General features: G+C 43.3%; 1 protein-coding gene across 2 annotated transcripts in view; it reads right to left on the bottom strand.

Annotated features, from left to right (window-relative positions):
* Positions 1-12,672, bottom strand: part of chd5 (chromodomain helicase DNA binding protein 5) — a 39,051-nt gene that overhangs the window by 18,321 nt on the left and 8,058 nt on the right. For both annotated transcript variants that reach the window (XM_056399197.1, XM_056399207.1), the window contains exons 3-17: positions 8,194-8,412; positions 7,307-7,425; positions 6,492-6,733; positions 6,277-6,389; positions 5,971-6,097; positions 5,442-5,608; positions 4,236-4,454; positions 3,494-3,700; positions 2,797-3,008; positions 2,124-2,255; positions 1,796-1,904; positions 1,334-1,525; positions 837-1,037; positions 491-628; positions 133-254 (exon numbers count right to left, since the gene is read on the bottom strand). In XM_056399197.1, coding sequence (XP_056255172.1) covers positions 133-254; positions 491-628; positions 837-1,037; positions 1,334-1,525; positions 1,796-1,904; positions 2,124-2,255; positions 2,797-3,008; positions 3,494-3,700; positions 4,236-4,454; positions 5,442-5,608; positions 5,971-6,097; positions 6,277-6,389; positions 6,492-6,733; positions 7,307-7,425; positions 8,194-8,412 — 2,519 coding nt within the window. The remainder of the gene's footprint in view (positions 1-132; positions 255-490; positions 629-836; positions 1,038-1,333; positions 1,526-1,795; positions 1,905-2,123; positions 2,256-2,796; positions 3,009-3,493; positions 3,701-4,235; positions 4,455-5,441; positions 5,609-5,970; positions 6,098-6,276; positions 6,390-6,491; positions 6,734-7,306; positions 7,426-8,193; positions 8,413-12,672) is intronic.

Here is a 12,672-nt window from a genome sequence, read left to right as displayed (position 1 = left end):
AATTCAAACAACACTACATTTGTCCAGCTACATATTTAAAGAGGAACCTACTTGATGCACCAGCGAAAAGCTACTGGAAAGATGGAGAAAGACAAAGAAAAAAATGATGCACAGAGGACAGGAAGGACTTACTTGAAGCGATCTGGGGTGAGGAAGTTAAGCAGGTGGAACAGCTCCTCCAGGTTGTTCTGAAGAGGAGTCCCAGTCAGCAGCAGCTTGTAGTAGATCTTATACCCGTTGAGAATCCTGAAAAACTGTATTTTGTACAGGATATGATAAAAGGATATGCCTATAAAAAAAAGAGAGCTGCAGTGATGCATGTTCTGTAAACTTTTCCACATTCCCTCAGAATATTTATTTCTTAGATTAAGTTTGTGGGCAAACATTTCCTGCTCACGTCTGTCTGTGTTCCGGCTCCTTTCCAGATAAAACTCTAAACTCTAATGCAGTCTACTTACTGCTGCTATCAATGGCAGGAAGGCTGTTATACCTTTGATTGGTTGTTCTTCAGTCTGTGGGCCTCGTCCACCACCAGGCAGGCCCAGGTAATGGAGCCCAGAATGGCTTGATCTATTGTAATCAGCTCATAGGATGTCAGCAGCACATGGAACTTGATTGGAGTGTCCTTCTGCAAGGTGAAGACACAAGAGAGTATTTCAAATGTTGTACAATTTAGATGTGGGATCACTTGGTAGAGTAAAAGGATTTATTGCTTTATATACTGCATATACACTGGATGTTAGCAGCCCAAGTCCAACTCATATGTCAAGGTTCAAACAAAATAAAACACAGTATTTGAGAAGAGGATCTGATCTATCCTGGCGAGTGTGACGTACCTTCATGCGGAACACCTTGCGCCCCGATTTCACTGCGCTGTCTTCAAAGGTGAACTCGTTCTCCCTGATGATCGCCCTGCTGTCTTTGTCCCCCGTGTACGTCACCACGTAGAAATCTGGAGCCCACATTTCAAATTCCCTTTCCCAGTTGATGATCGTGGAGAGGGGCGCACTCACCAAGAAAGGCCCCTTAGAGTGACCCTGAGAGAGAGAGAGAGAGAGAGAGAGAGAAGAAAGACATGACTCAGCAACTCTCACATCACAGGCAGAAGATATACTACAGGTTTTATCTATATCCAGCGTGATATCCAGTGTGATTCAATCTAAGTCTACATCTTAAGTCTACATTCCCATTCATATTACAGGGATTGATATGAATAGTGTGTTCATTTTACATAGCACCCAGAGAACCAAAAATGTGACATAATATATAAGATATATATATATATATTATGTAATATGGAGATAATAAAAAGAGGACGTTCTTCCACCCTCACCTCCTTATATAGCGAGTAGAGAAACACTATTGTTTGCACTGTCTTCCCCAGGCCCATCTCATCAGCCAGGATGGTGTCTGTGCCCTGAGCCCAGGAGAACCTCAACCAGTTCAGGCCCTCCAGCTGATACGGGTGCAGTGTTCCTCCAGTGGCATTAATGTACCACGGCTGATGCTCAAACTTGATGGTTGGCTGAGAAGGAGTTTTGTAGAGTAATTACAAAGGCTAAAGTCAACAATTTGGCCTAATGTAAACAACTAAAAATTGTATATGGAGTATAATAATAATGAAGGTACAGCACATACAACATCCACAGCATCACTTTTGAAGGGTTTACTGCAGAAAGCTGCCGCAGCAGGCAAAACAATAACAATGAGGTCTTGTATTCCCAAAAAGACACAGGTAACTAGGGCAGCTCATTGGACTTTTGTGAGCTGAGCACATCAAAATAATTCAGCTTACATCTATGATGGGAGCATCAGGGGGGACCTCCCTCTTTGGATGGTCGTCTTTCAGTTTCTTTCCTTTCCTCACCACCAGGGGGCGTTGATCCTCCCCTAGAATTTGCTCCCTTGGAAGAAAAAAAAATTTGCAGCAACAATGATGAGTCAAACAACTCGAACAGGGGGACTCACAGACAGAGGGCTGGACAGAGGAGGAACAGCAGCAGATGTAGGCATACGCCTTTGTTTATCTGTGTGTGCCAGGGATTTATTCTAGTTATCCATCTTGTCATCTCTGCACTATTAAGAAATAAGACTGAGCTAATTTGGAGATGCTGCCAACCCACCTGTGGTCCCAGTAAAAAGCTTTATGGGTGTCATACTCTGGGATGTCGAAATCATCCACCTCCCAGGTGCACTGGTCGTAGGGCAGGTCTCTCCACTTGATCAGGTAATGCACGTCGCCATCCTTATCGAAGCTACAGGGGAGAATAAACATAAACAAAGACAGAAAATTGATATTTGTTAACGAGATATGACAAATATTACACACACAATCAGATAATTACAGTAATTTGTCACTTCCTGCAACTGTAGCTGTTATAGGAGGGGGGCTGACACTTAGAGAGCAATGTATTATTTAATTCCAAAGCATATTTCATATAGTAAAACATATGATTATACTGTATACTGAATCTGTCTTAAATACATTTCTTTACATATGACATGTGACAAGCTCCAACACAGGCCTGAAAAGTTTGGAAACATATGGAAATGAACTTATTGCTGTTCTGGTCTTTTCAAATATCTGTCACAATGCATTTTTCAGTGACTTTCAACACTTGGCGTTTCACATATCTCCATACTGAAATATGCTGTGCTGTGAAGTGTAATCTCCATCTATAAAAGCAAGATGAGAGCGAGGATAAACTACACTGAGCACCACCTTATCATCAAGACTTCTGAAGAAGGTGTGTAAAACATGTGGATATAAGGATTTGTGTGACTGTGAGCAGACACCTGTGGTTGAGTATCCGGTGGATAACCATCCACTCTGGTTTAATGCCATAGCGATAGAAGCGCTCCTCCATCACAGCGTACTGGGGGTCTTTGCTCTTCCTCTTCTCGCTGTTGAGCTCCTCTTCTCCGGAGCCATAGTCATACGGCGGCGGCTCGTCCATGTCGTTCTTTCGCTGGTAGTTCCGATACATGACCGTGTGATACAGCTCCAACTGCATAACCACACACACACACACACACACGCACACAGCACAACAATCAGTTTTGCTTCAGTTTCGATCAGCACCACCTCTGGCTAAGGATGCTTTTTACAAGAATGCAATATATAATCGAGCATTGCATGGCAATGAGCCTAATTTGATTCACTACTCAAAGTTCCAAAATAGATTTAATGAAGGGAAGACGGATACAAAATAAACTAAGGAAGCTGTTTTGGAGAAGAGACTTCTCCAGGGCCAAGTCTGAAAACAAACAGTTGTTGTATCATCACTATATTAAATGTCAGCTACAGTTGTGCTCTAAAATGCTTGATAATGACAGCTAAGCTAGGAACATGCATTATCATTTTATATTAAACTGCAAAAGGTGGTCCAGTAAAAACCCCGTCCTGTGTGTTCCACATTTAGCAAAGACAACACACAGTTCCTGTGGCCAAACAGAGCAGAAGTGTTAATTTGAGATACTCCTGGTATCTCACCTGCAGCTCGCTGACCCAGGAGCAGTGCCAGTATGAAAGGCCAGCCCACTTCACAAAGAACTCCCTCTCTGGGTGGCCCTTGAGTGGGGGCTTGGTCAGTGGATCATTTGGCTTTCCGTCAGGGCCTGCAGGCAGCTCAGCTGGCAGTGGGGGCTCTCCCCATGTCCAGTGCAGAATCTTTTGTACTTTACCTTTCAGGGGAGGGCACTAAGAACAAAAAAAAAAAAGAGAGAGGTGTTGTGTAAGAGCAAAGGTGCACACATAATATTCTTCTTCACATTAATATGCATGAGTAATTCCAACACAAACATCCTAAAGAGATAGCTCACATGGCTAGTTTAAAATGACTTCCTTATATATTCAGAAACCAAAACTGCATTGCAAGATTTAAGCTGACACTTTTGTTAAACTCCCTCTCTCACCACCTCATAAACTATCTCTGTGTGACTACTGACTTCTGTCGCCATATGCACTTTATACTATTATAAAATACCGTACACTGTACTGATTTAGCTTCTGTTTCACCCTGTAACTCCGCAGCACATTTCCACAACATTTGTTGCTGTAAAATCATTTGATTTGAAAGAAATCCTGAAAAAATATATTCATCATCAGTTTATGAGGTGAGTTTAAAAAAAATGTTTAAGCTTTAACCCCTAAAACCTTAGAGTTGCTCACATAAATAAAATCATGAATATTATCACACAGTATAGACTGAAGTCAGTGTGCGACCTGAACTCACCATGCATCGAGGACACAGCCACTCCCCGTTTGGGATCTCTGGGAGAGGCGGGTTGAGGCAGTGGATGTGGTAGGAAGAAGGGCAGGTGTCACAACACAGCAGCTCTCCTCCGTCTTTACACACTCTGCAAAACTCCATGTGGTCATCCTCTTCCTCGCCCGGAGCCTCCTCCTCTTCCTCCTCTTCATCTTTGGCCTCCCACTGGATTCCCTCTTTCTCCTGAGAGACACGGTTAGCACACACATGGCAGCAGCAAGGTTAAATACGGCTAAATTAAGTTCCCTCCACCTTTTTGTTTACTGCAAGGACACATTAATATATATGGTATTTACAGATTTTATGTTGTTTGTTTTTTGTTTTTCTTATGGAGTCAACCACATTAACATATTGAGACCAAAAGGCTGCACGATCAAAGCTTTGTTGTCTGTGGTCCTGACTTTCTTATCAATCCCGCACTATAGATTTATAAAAATGCATAAAATAGTAACTGTGAAGCAGCGGCTTGCCTTGCTTTACACATACAGAATACTGACAACTAACAAGACACAAAGGGAGTTTTTAGCCCAAAGCATCAACTGCTGCTGTGCTGACGTCTTGAGGGGGAAAAAAGTGTCTCTGCTACAGAAAATTGTAATAAATTTTTCAAACCTTTCTCTCTAATCTTTGCTTGTTACTTGTGAAATACTGGGTACTTTTACCTCTTCACAGTCAGGTGTATATGCAACCTGTTATGAGGGGTTATAAGTATACGCTGCTTCATTTTAAGCCTCTAAAGGTTGGGAACCGTTCGTTGTTGAAGATAATAGCTCAGCCTAAGGTCTTGTTCAGTTTACATTTCACTCACGAATGTCCCAGCGCACATGTGCTGTTTTAACTGAAAATTCAAAGTATTATCATGAAATTCAAACTTGCACTTATCAGAGGAAACTGACATACAGCGTATGTAAACATAAACTGAGACAAGACCTTATTGTTTTCACTGGATGTATAAAATATGAATTATCTCAAATGCTTAAATTATAAATCTGTGAAGTGTTCACACAAGCCCAGCTGATGCAACAGGCCCACTTCATTTACTTGCCGCACTGTTTGACAAGTGCACACAATGGTAAGTCCCACTTGTCCTCGCGGATGACCACTTTAGCAAATGGTTAACACAACATAAAGCTACACAAATATGTTTAAATATCAAACCAATCAACTCACACAGTGCGGACAGCTCCATTTTCCCTCGGGGGCCTTCTCCAGCTCAGGGTCCAGACAGACCAGGTGGTACGCTCTGGGACAGGTGTCACACAGGATGATCTCTCCACCCTGTTGGCAGACCTCACAGTAGTCCTGGTGATCTGTCTCATAGCCGTCGCCGTCTTCCTCTGGAGAGGGCAAAAAAAGAAAGGTAAAAATGGGTTATTCCTATGCACTTAACAGCACTTGAATGCAACTGCTGAGCTGCCACTAAATGTGAATAAGACTCCTTAGTGTGAGGGCAACAGCTGCTGAGAAAGAGCTTCAGAAATCATTCCCAGAATAAATAAAGCTTTAAAAAATACATTCTAATTTCCCTGTTACCCATAATCAAACGGTCTGGTTTCATTGGGATTTTGGAGGGAAAAAAACACACACACACACACACACACACACACACACACACACACACACACACACACACACACACACACACACACACACACACACACACACCACAGAGCATGTCGAGTGTAGACAGTAAACATACTTTTCCTTTTTTTCCGCCCACGTCGGGCCTTTTTCTTGGTGGCGGCCCCCGACGTATCAGAAAGCACGGAGGCACTGTGGATGCTGATGTCATCAAAGTCCGACTCCTCCAGGAAGTCTTCCTCACTCTGGAAAAGCATACACACAAACTGACAAGCTCAGAGCTGCGCAAATGAATTAAAAATGAACCGACTTTCACATAAAGTGCAATCAAGTGTCTGGTCACTTTGATGTCATTGAAAATATAAGACATGTGGAGGAGCTGAGAGGATGAATGAGCTGAGGGAAGAAAAAAAACAAGGCGTACCGAGGATGCTTTCTTCTTCTTCCCACTTTGGCCCGACTTCGATTTGGTCTTCTTCGGCTTCGGTTTCTTCTTCACCTCCTTCACAGTCTTACTTCTCTTTCTAACTCCTGGTCCTGAGACAAACAGACAACAGACAACTTAAAAAAAATGGTATTCTTGCCATTATTATATATAAAAAAAAAAAAAGAGTTCTGTCAATGTTCACTAGGCCTTACCCTTTCCCTCTTTGGTTTTGGCTTTTTTGATTGGCCCCAACTGACAGCTCGGCTGGCTGCTGCTGACAGACGTTGGCTGTGCCACGGTAACCGTTTCCACAGCGGCGGCCACAGCGGCGGCCACAGCGGTGGCAGATGCGCCTTTGAACGGGTTGTTGGCACTGAACTCTCGCCACTTGGCCCCTAACACCGTCATCATCTTTGACATGGGAATCTTCGGGTTCTTCTTGGCAATGAGAGGCCTGAGTGAAACCAGGGGGAGAGGAGACAAAAACAGCAGCTTTATCGTGTCACCCTTCATTCCTGCTGATGTAATTTCTACTTCCCTTAGCGCTGGAGGGAGCTGGGTCTTGATTTGCTGACACCCCACTGCCCCTTAAATTTTGTTCTCTTTGCTTTGCTGTGTGTATGTCATGTTTGTGATTTGTCAGGCAACAGCTTGAGGTTTGGCACGCTGGCCTGTGAAAGATAGTGGGTCAGAGCACCGAGTCCCAGAGCCTCCCGGCTGTCACAGGCATCCAGTAAGCAGCTGACTACTCACAGGGGGCACTGCAGGAGCTCATGCTCCACTTTGTAGGAGCAGAGGCTTAGCCGAGCCAGACAGCCCCAGGTGAGACAGACTCTTTCTACCAACAGCCGAGCTTTCTAGCTCAAACAAAAAGAGCAGTGTTTGCTCGTCACAGTACACTATAGACTCACTGTGGAGTTTTTGTTGAAAGTGTCTCAGGGAGGGACTCTGACAATCCTCAGAAACAGAAACAGAACAGAGCAGTTTAACACAGGAAGAGAATCCAGACACAAAATTAGATGCTTGCCTGAGGAACTGGCTGAAAGCCTTGTAGTTGGTGATGGTTTTGTAGTCGTCCTCGGTGAAGCCGTACTGAACGTCTTCGAGACCCCACTCCTGCATCAACTGGCTGGATGATTTAGGTTCCTAAGGAGATACAGATGAAAGAAATCAGAACATATACGTTAAATGATGTTAAATAAAGAAAATATTGATGATGTCAAATTAATGGTAACCATTCATCATCCACACCACTTTCAAGGATGGGTCGCCTAAAAAAATAGGAAAAAAAGATATTGTTGGACTGACTTCTTATAAAGTGGGGAGACGCCACATTTTTAAGCTTTTGATGTACTTTTTCATGCACTGCATCTGAATTATTTTTACAAATGAATATGTGCAATATGTGAAGAAAACAGGGGCAGCGCGCGCAGCTCCAAATACTGACCACTGTACCGGGTGCACGGTTGTAGTTGAGTCAACAAGATAAAGACAGTTTTCATAGTACTGGAGATTTGTGAAAGTTAGGGCCAGACAGTCAACAGTCAAAAGGTTAATTTTAATTTAATTCATTAAATTTGTTTGTCAACTAACTATGTGTCACTTGCTGTCCTTCATTGACTCAATCTATAATGCAGAGTCCATTTTTAGATGTAGTCTAATCTAATCTATTCTAATCTAATATCTACTCTTTTTTTACTTTTGTCTCTCCGTAAAATATCCTTGGGGTATGTGAAACACAAAATCAACTTAATCATCATTATTAGATTATCATATCATGAGATGATCCATTTAAAATGATTGGCACTGAACCCACATAGAAACCCTGTGTTGAAATTAGCATATTCATTTAAAACACACAACCCAGCAGACTACAAGGTGTGGCCTGTGTCAGCATCGTGGGCCTAGACTTACTTTCAAGTTACCATCATCATCATCATCGTCATCATCCTCCTCATCTCTCTTCTTCTTCCGGGGCTTCTTCTCCTTCTTCTCCTTCGGTTTCTTCTTCTTCTTCTTGGTGGGGCCGTACATGCTGCTCTCGCTCTCCGAGCCTATTTCAGGACGCTCCCGTTCCTCCTCCACCTCTGAGGTCTCCTCCAGGTCACTGTCAACTCTCGCCTGAATTCCTCCCTAAAGGCATTTTGCAGAAGGACACACAAACATTATGCACAAAGTGCAAATATATGAACACTAGTGTTTATGTGGTAATCGGCAGCAGGACACGAGCATATTGGAAGACACGCGGCATTCACTGATGTTGCGTATTTTCCAGCAGACAAAGATGTGTTTAGTATACACCTTCACAAAACTCCAACTGGATTTTTTACTGAATGAAAACTTCACCCGAGCAGCCTTCCTTTGATATAGTCAGGAGCTCCTGCCAAAAAAGCTATTTTTATAAATGTAAACTGGTAGAATCTGGCTTTGAAACTTGCTTCAGCTCCCTACCTCAGGACATGACTGTAACTGACTGAAGCTCGCATCAAAGCCACATTCCTGGATCATAACTGAATTTAAGGTCTGAATTCTACCATTGGTGACACAAAGGAAATCTGTCTCCAGTTCGGGGGCTATCTTCTGAGACAGAATTTCAAATCTAGTAATAAGCAATGGGAATAATTAAAACATGAAACTCAATGGTAGGGCAAATATGCACGGCATTAATTTTGCCAGGGTTAGGGATTAGAGCTCCCACAGAGGCCACCCACACTAAAAACATATGTTGTCAGTATACTCTAAAGCTTCTACTTGATGGCATTTGCATAAATAAAATGACCTCATTCCAAAGTGTCACTGTTTAGCTAATATTGTAAACATTCTGCCAATGATGAAATAAATAAATGATTACATTACGTCTGCAGGTTAGTGGTGAGTTGACGGGGAGTTAAATCAGAGGCACGTTCACCTTTTCACGCATTCGCCTTCGACAACAAACTGAAGCGAGAAGGAGAACACCTCAGGCGGTGCAGCCAATCACAGCTCAGAGCTGATGTGTAGCCTGAGCTGCATCCTGCCCGTTTAATATGAGACATCTGGAAGGGTATATGGATTTAACAGTTAACAGGTGTTGTTTGTGTGATCAAGAGTGTTGCATATGAACAAATTCACTGGTGCGTGCTCAGTTTGTACTTGTGTGTGTGTGTGTGTGTGTGTGTGTGCGCATGAGTGAGAGAGAGCAGGAGGGTGAAGTATCTGGTATCTCTCTCTCATTATGCACCTTTCATGTGTGTGCAAGTGTGCATGTTAATTTTGTTTGTGCATGTATGTATTCTATATATGTTTTTGAATGGGTGTGTTTCTCTTTCCTTTAATCTAGAGATGCAGTTTTTTTGTTGATGCTTTGTGTGTTTGCACGCATGTGTGTCTCTGCATGCGCCTGGATGTGTGTATATGTGCACATCTTTTTGTGTGAGTGGGATAATTATTTTAATCTCTTTCTGCGTGTGTTCCTCTCCACATGTGTTTGTGTGTGTGTGCGTGTGTGTGTGTGTGTGTGTGTCTTTGTACAGTATCTATGCATCTGTGTGTGAACATGTGTGTGCACATGCTAAGGAGTGAATTAGTGCACAGCAGCTTTGTGCTCTGCTCGCTGCCTGTTGCTCAGCAGGCCTGTGTGGATCCATGGAGAGACTTGCAGGCGTTTTACTCTGTAGCGCAGTGGAAAGGCTCACGTTGCCGCAGCGCCCGCCAACCCTACCAGCAGCCTGGCTGTGTTGCCATGGTGACCAAATTTGAGCAGTGTCTGGCTCTAGCTCTCTTTCTCTCTCTCTCTCCTCCTAGTTTCTCTCTCTCTTTCCCATAGCTCACCCCCCCCACACACACGCACGCCTTCTTTTTCTCTCACTTTCTCTCTTTCACATCTCATAACCCCCCCTCCTATTATTTTCTCTCTCACTCTCTCTCTTAACTGCTCCCCCTTTCTTGTTCTTTCTTTCTATCCTGCCAATCACCCCCCCCACACACACACACACACACGCACACACACACACATCCTCACTCTCTATCACAGTGGCAGCCAATGGAACGGTGCCATCCAATCAGACACGTTTGCATAACGAGCTTGTTATGCAGAGGCCTGTGGTTGCAGAGCTGGTGCTCCAGCACCCGTCTAGACAAATCTCATTTATGCATAAGAAGGAGAGAGGGAGAGGGAAAGAGAGAGGGAGAGAGAGAGAGAGAGAGAGAGAGAGAGTAAATTGAAGATTGTGGATGGGGGATGGGAGTGGGGGTGGAGGTGGAGGAGGGAAAAGCAAAGAAGCAGAACCACTGTTGAGAACAACTGCAAAGACGAGGTGGAACTGTGCAACAACCTCACCGTGGCCCAGAGTTCAATGTTACACACACATCATAGGACCAAAGAGGACACTGGCAGCAACAAAGAGGGTGTCTCTACTGTCAGAGGGAAGAAAATCAGATAAGTGCTGATAACGTAATCAAATTAGATGCTTCCCCATAATGGCTCTGCCTCAGGGAGATTGCAGAGGATGCCACAGAAAATATGAAATGAGCCACGAACTGGATATTCAATAAAATCTAGTTCGACGAGAAAAAAAATGCCGCTGTAAAAAGGCTACAACAACAGCCTCTTCTTTTCCCCAGAAATCAGCAACAGCTCTCTGTTGACTCACAATCCCAGAGAGGATATTGAACTTATAAAAACAAGACAGAGGCTCATCTCAAAGTGACTGTATTTCAGCAAAACATGTTTTGAGGTTATATTGTGGCCAAACATCAGCCTCCTCTTTTTCAAATAAAATTAGGTGCCTTCTGTAATCTTTTTTGTTGAACAGGAGCCAGAATGCCCCTTCATGTCTACACAGTTGCTTTGTTTCACTGATGAGAAAAGGAAGGCAAGTACCAATTCTTGCCACCAGTAGCTGTGACCTGAGACTGCGATGTGCCACTGACAGTCTCTGACCCCAATTGACTTTTGGCCCCTGTCTGACACCAACCTCTGGGGAGTGATTGGAAGTGAATTACAGCAGTGGAGGTTCCTCAGTGGGAGGGCAAGAAAGAAAGAAATAATAGTGAGAAAAGAAAGAAAGAAAGAAAGAAAGAAAGAAAGAAAGAAAGAAAGAAAGAAAGAAAGAAAGAAAGAAAGAAAGAAAGATAGAAAGAGAAGAATGAAAGAAAGAAAGAAAGAAAGAAAGAAAGAAAGAAAGAAAGAAAGAAAGAAAGAAAGAAAGAAAGAAAGAAAGAAATAAAAAGAAAGAGAAAGAAAGGCTGGCAGTAACAAAAGCAGCAACATCACGATCAAGGCAAAGTGAGGTGATGCGTGTGAGACGAGAGCAGAGGGAAGAAAGAGGAGAATACAGAGCAGAGTCTGTGTGTGTGAGAGAGGAGAGTGTCAGAGGGAGTCCCCCCCTCATTAGCTCAGTGAGACCCAGAGCTCAGTGTTTACCACAAGCAGCCAAAGGGCCGGGTGGCAGCCTGGCCAGCCAAGCTCCTCACAGCACTGCTGGCATCTCCACCCAGCAGAGGGGAACATCCTGGCTATGTCACTGACACTGTTAAAGCCATCACCAGCACAGGCGGGAAACACACTGGGAATACGGTGAATTCCTATAATCATTGAATAAATAATTATTATAGCTCCTGGGTTTGGCCACATTTTCTGGAGCAAAACGTAGATTGGGAGTGAACTTCATGCAATGCTGCCTTTTTAGTCGGATTCCCCTCAAAGCTGCACCAATCAATATTATATATTAATGGTGGATCAAATGACAATGTTTAATCTGAAAGGGGTCGGATTATTATTTTCAAAATGCAGTTCTCTCTAGCTTTACAGAGCTTTTAACCACTTCGAGGTCATTGTTTTGATTTTCCAGTGTTTAATTAACCTGTTAGATTCTGTGACCAGTTTCAGTATTTTGTTTAGGAGTGTACTTCCCCTAACCAGACCAATCAGTGAGCTTATTTATATTTGCTCTTGCAGATGGGCTCCCCCCCCCTGTTCACACAGATTTTCATCCACCATGATACGGGTCGGGCTAGTCACAACTATGTATCACACAATGACTGACGGAGGAGCGCTGCTGAAGCATTTTTGTTAACAACCAAGATGGCTGCCACTGATGTGGAGAGGTCTGTTGAATCTGCTATTGCAACAGTATTACACAAACTTGATGGTAAACTATTCGGTAAAAGAACAAACACCTGCACTAACGGTGTTTGTTGATGAGAAAGATGTTTGACGCACTACCGACAGGATTTGATTTAATTCACAAACTGGCTCCACTCTGTGCTCCACATTGTTTGACTACCTGCCCCGCACCAAACGACAAACATAAAGCTAGCTGGTAAACATATGGTGAGAATTTAGAAGCAAATGAGCCAGATGTTTTTTCGGAAGTTGATGGAGACCAAACCAGAACTAAAAGGACAATGAAT

Source organism: Seriola aureovittata, chromosome 2 (genome assembly GCF_021018895.1).
Source record: "Seriola aureovittata isolate HTS-2021-v1 ecotype China chromosome 2, ASM2101889v1, whole genome shotgun sequence".
NCBI classification, from domain to species: domain Eukaryota; kingdom Metazoa; phylum Chordata; class Actinopteri; order Carangiformes; family Carangidae; genus Seriola; species Seriola aureovittata.
The sequence above is the reverse complement of the archived record's forward strand: the minus strand, read 5'-3'. Positions and strand labels throughout refer to the sequence as shown.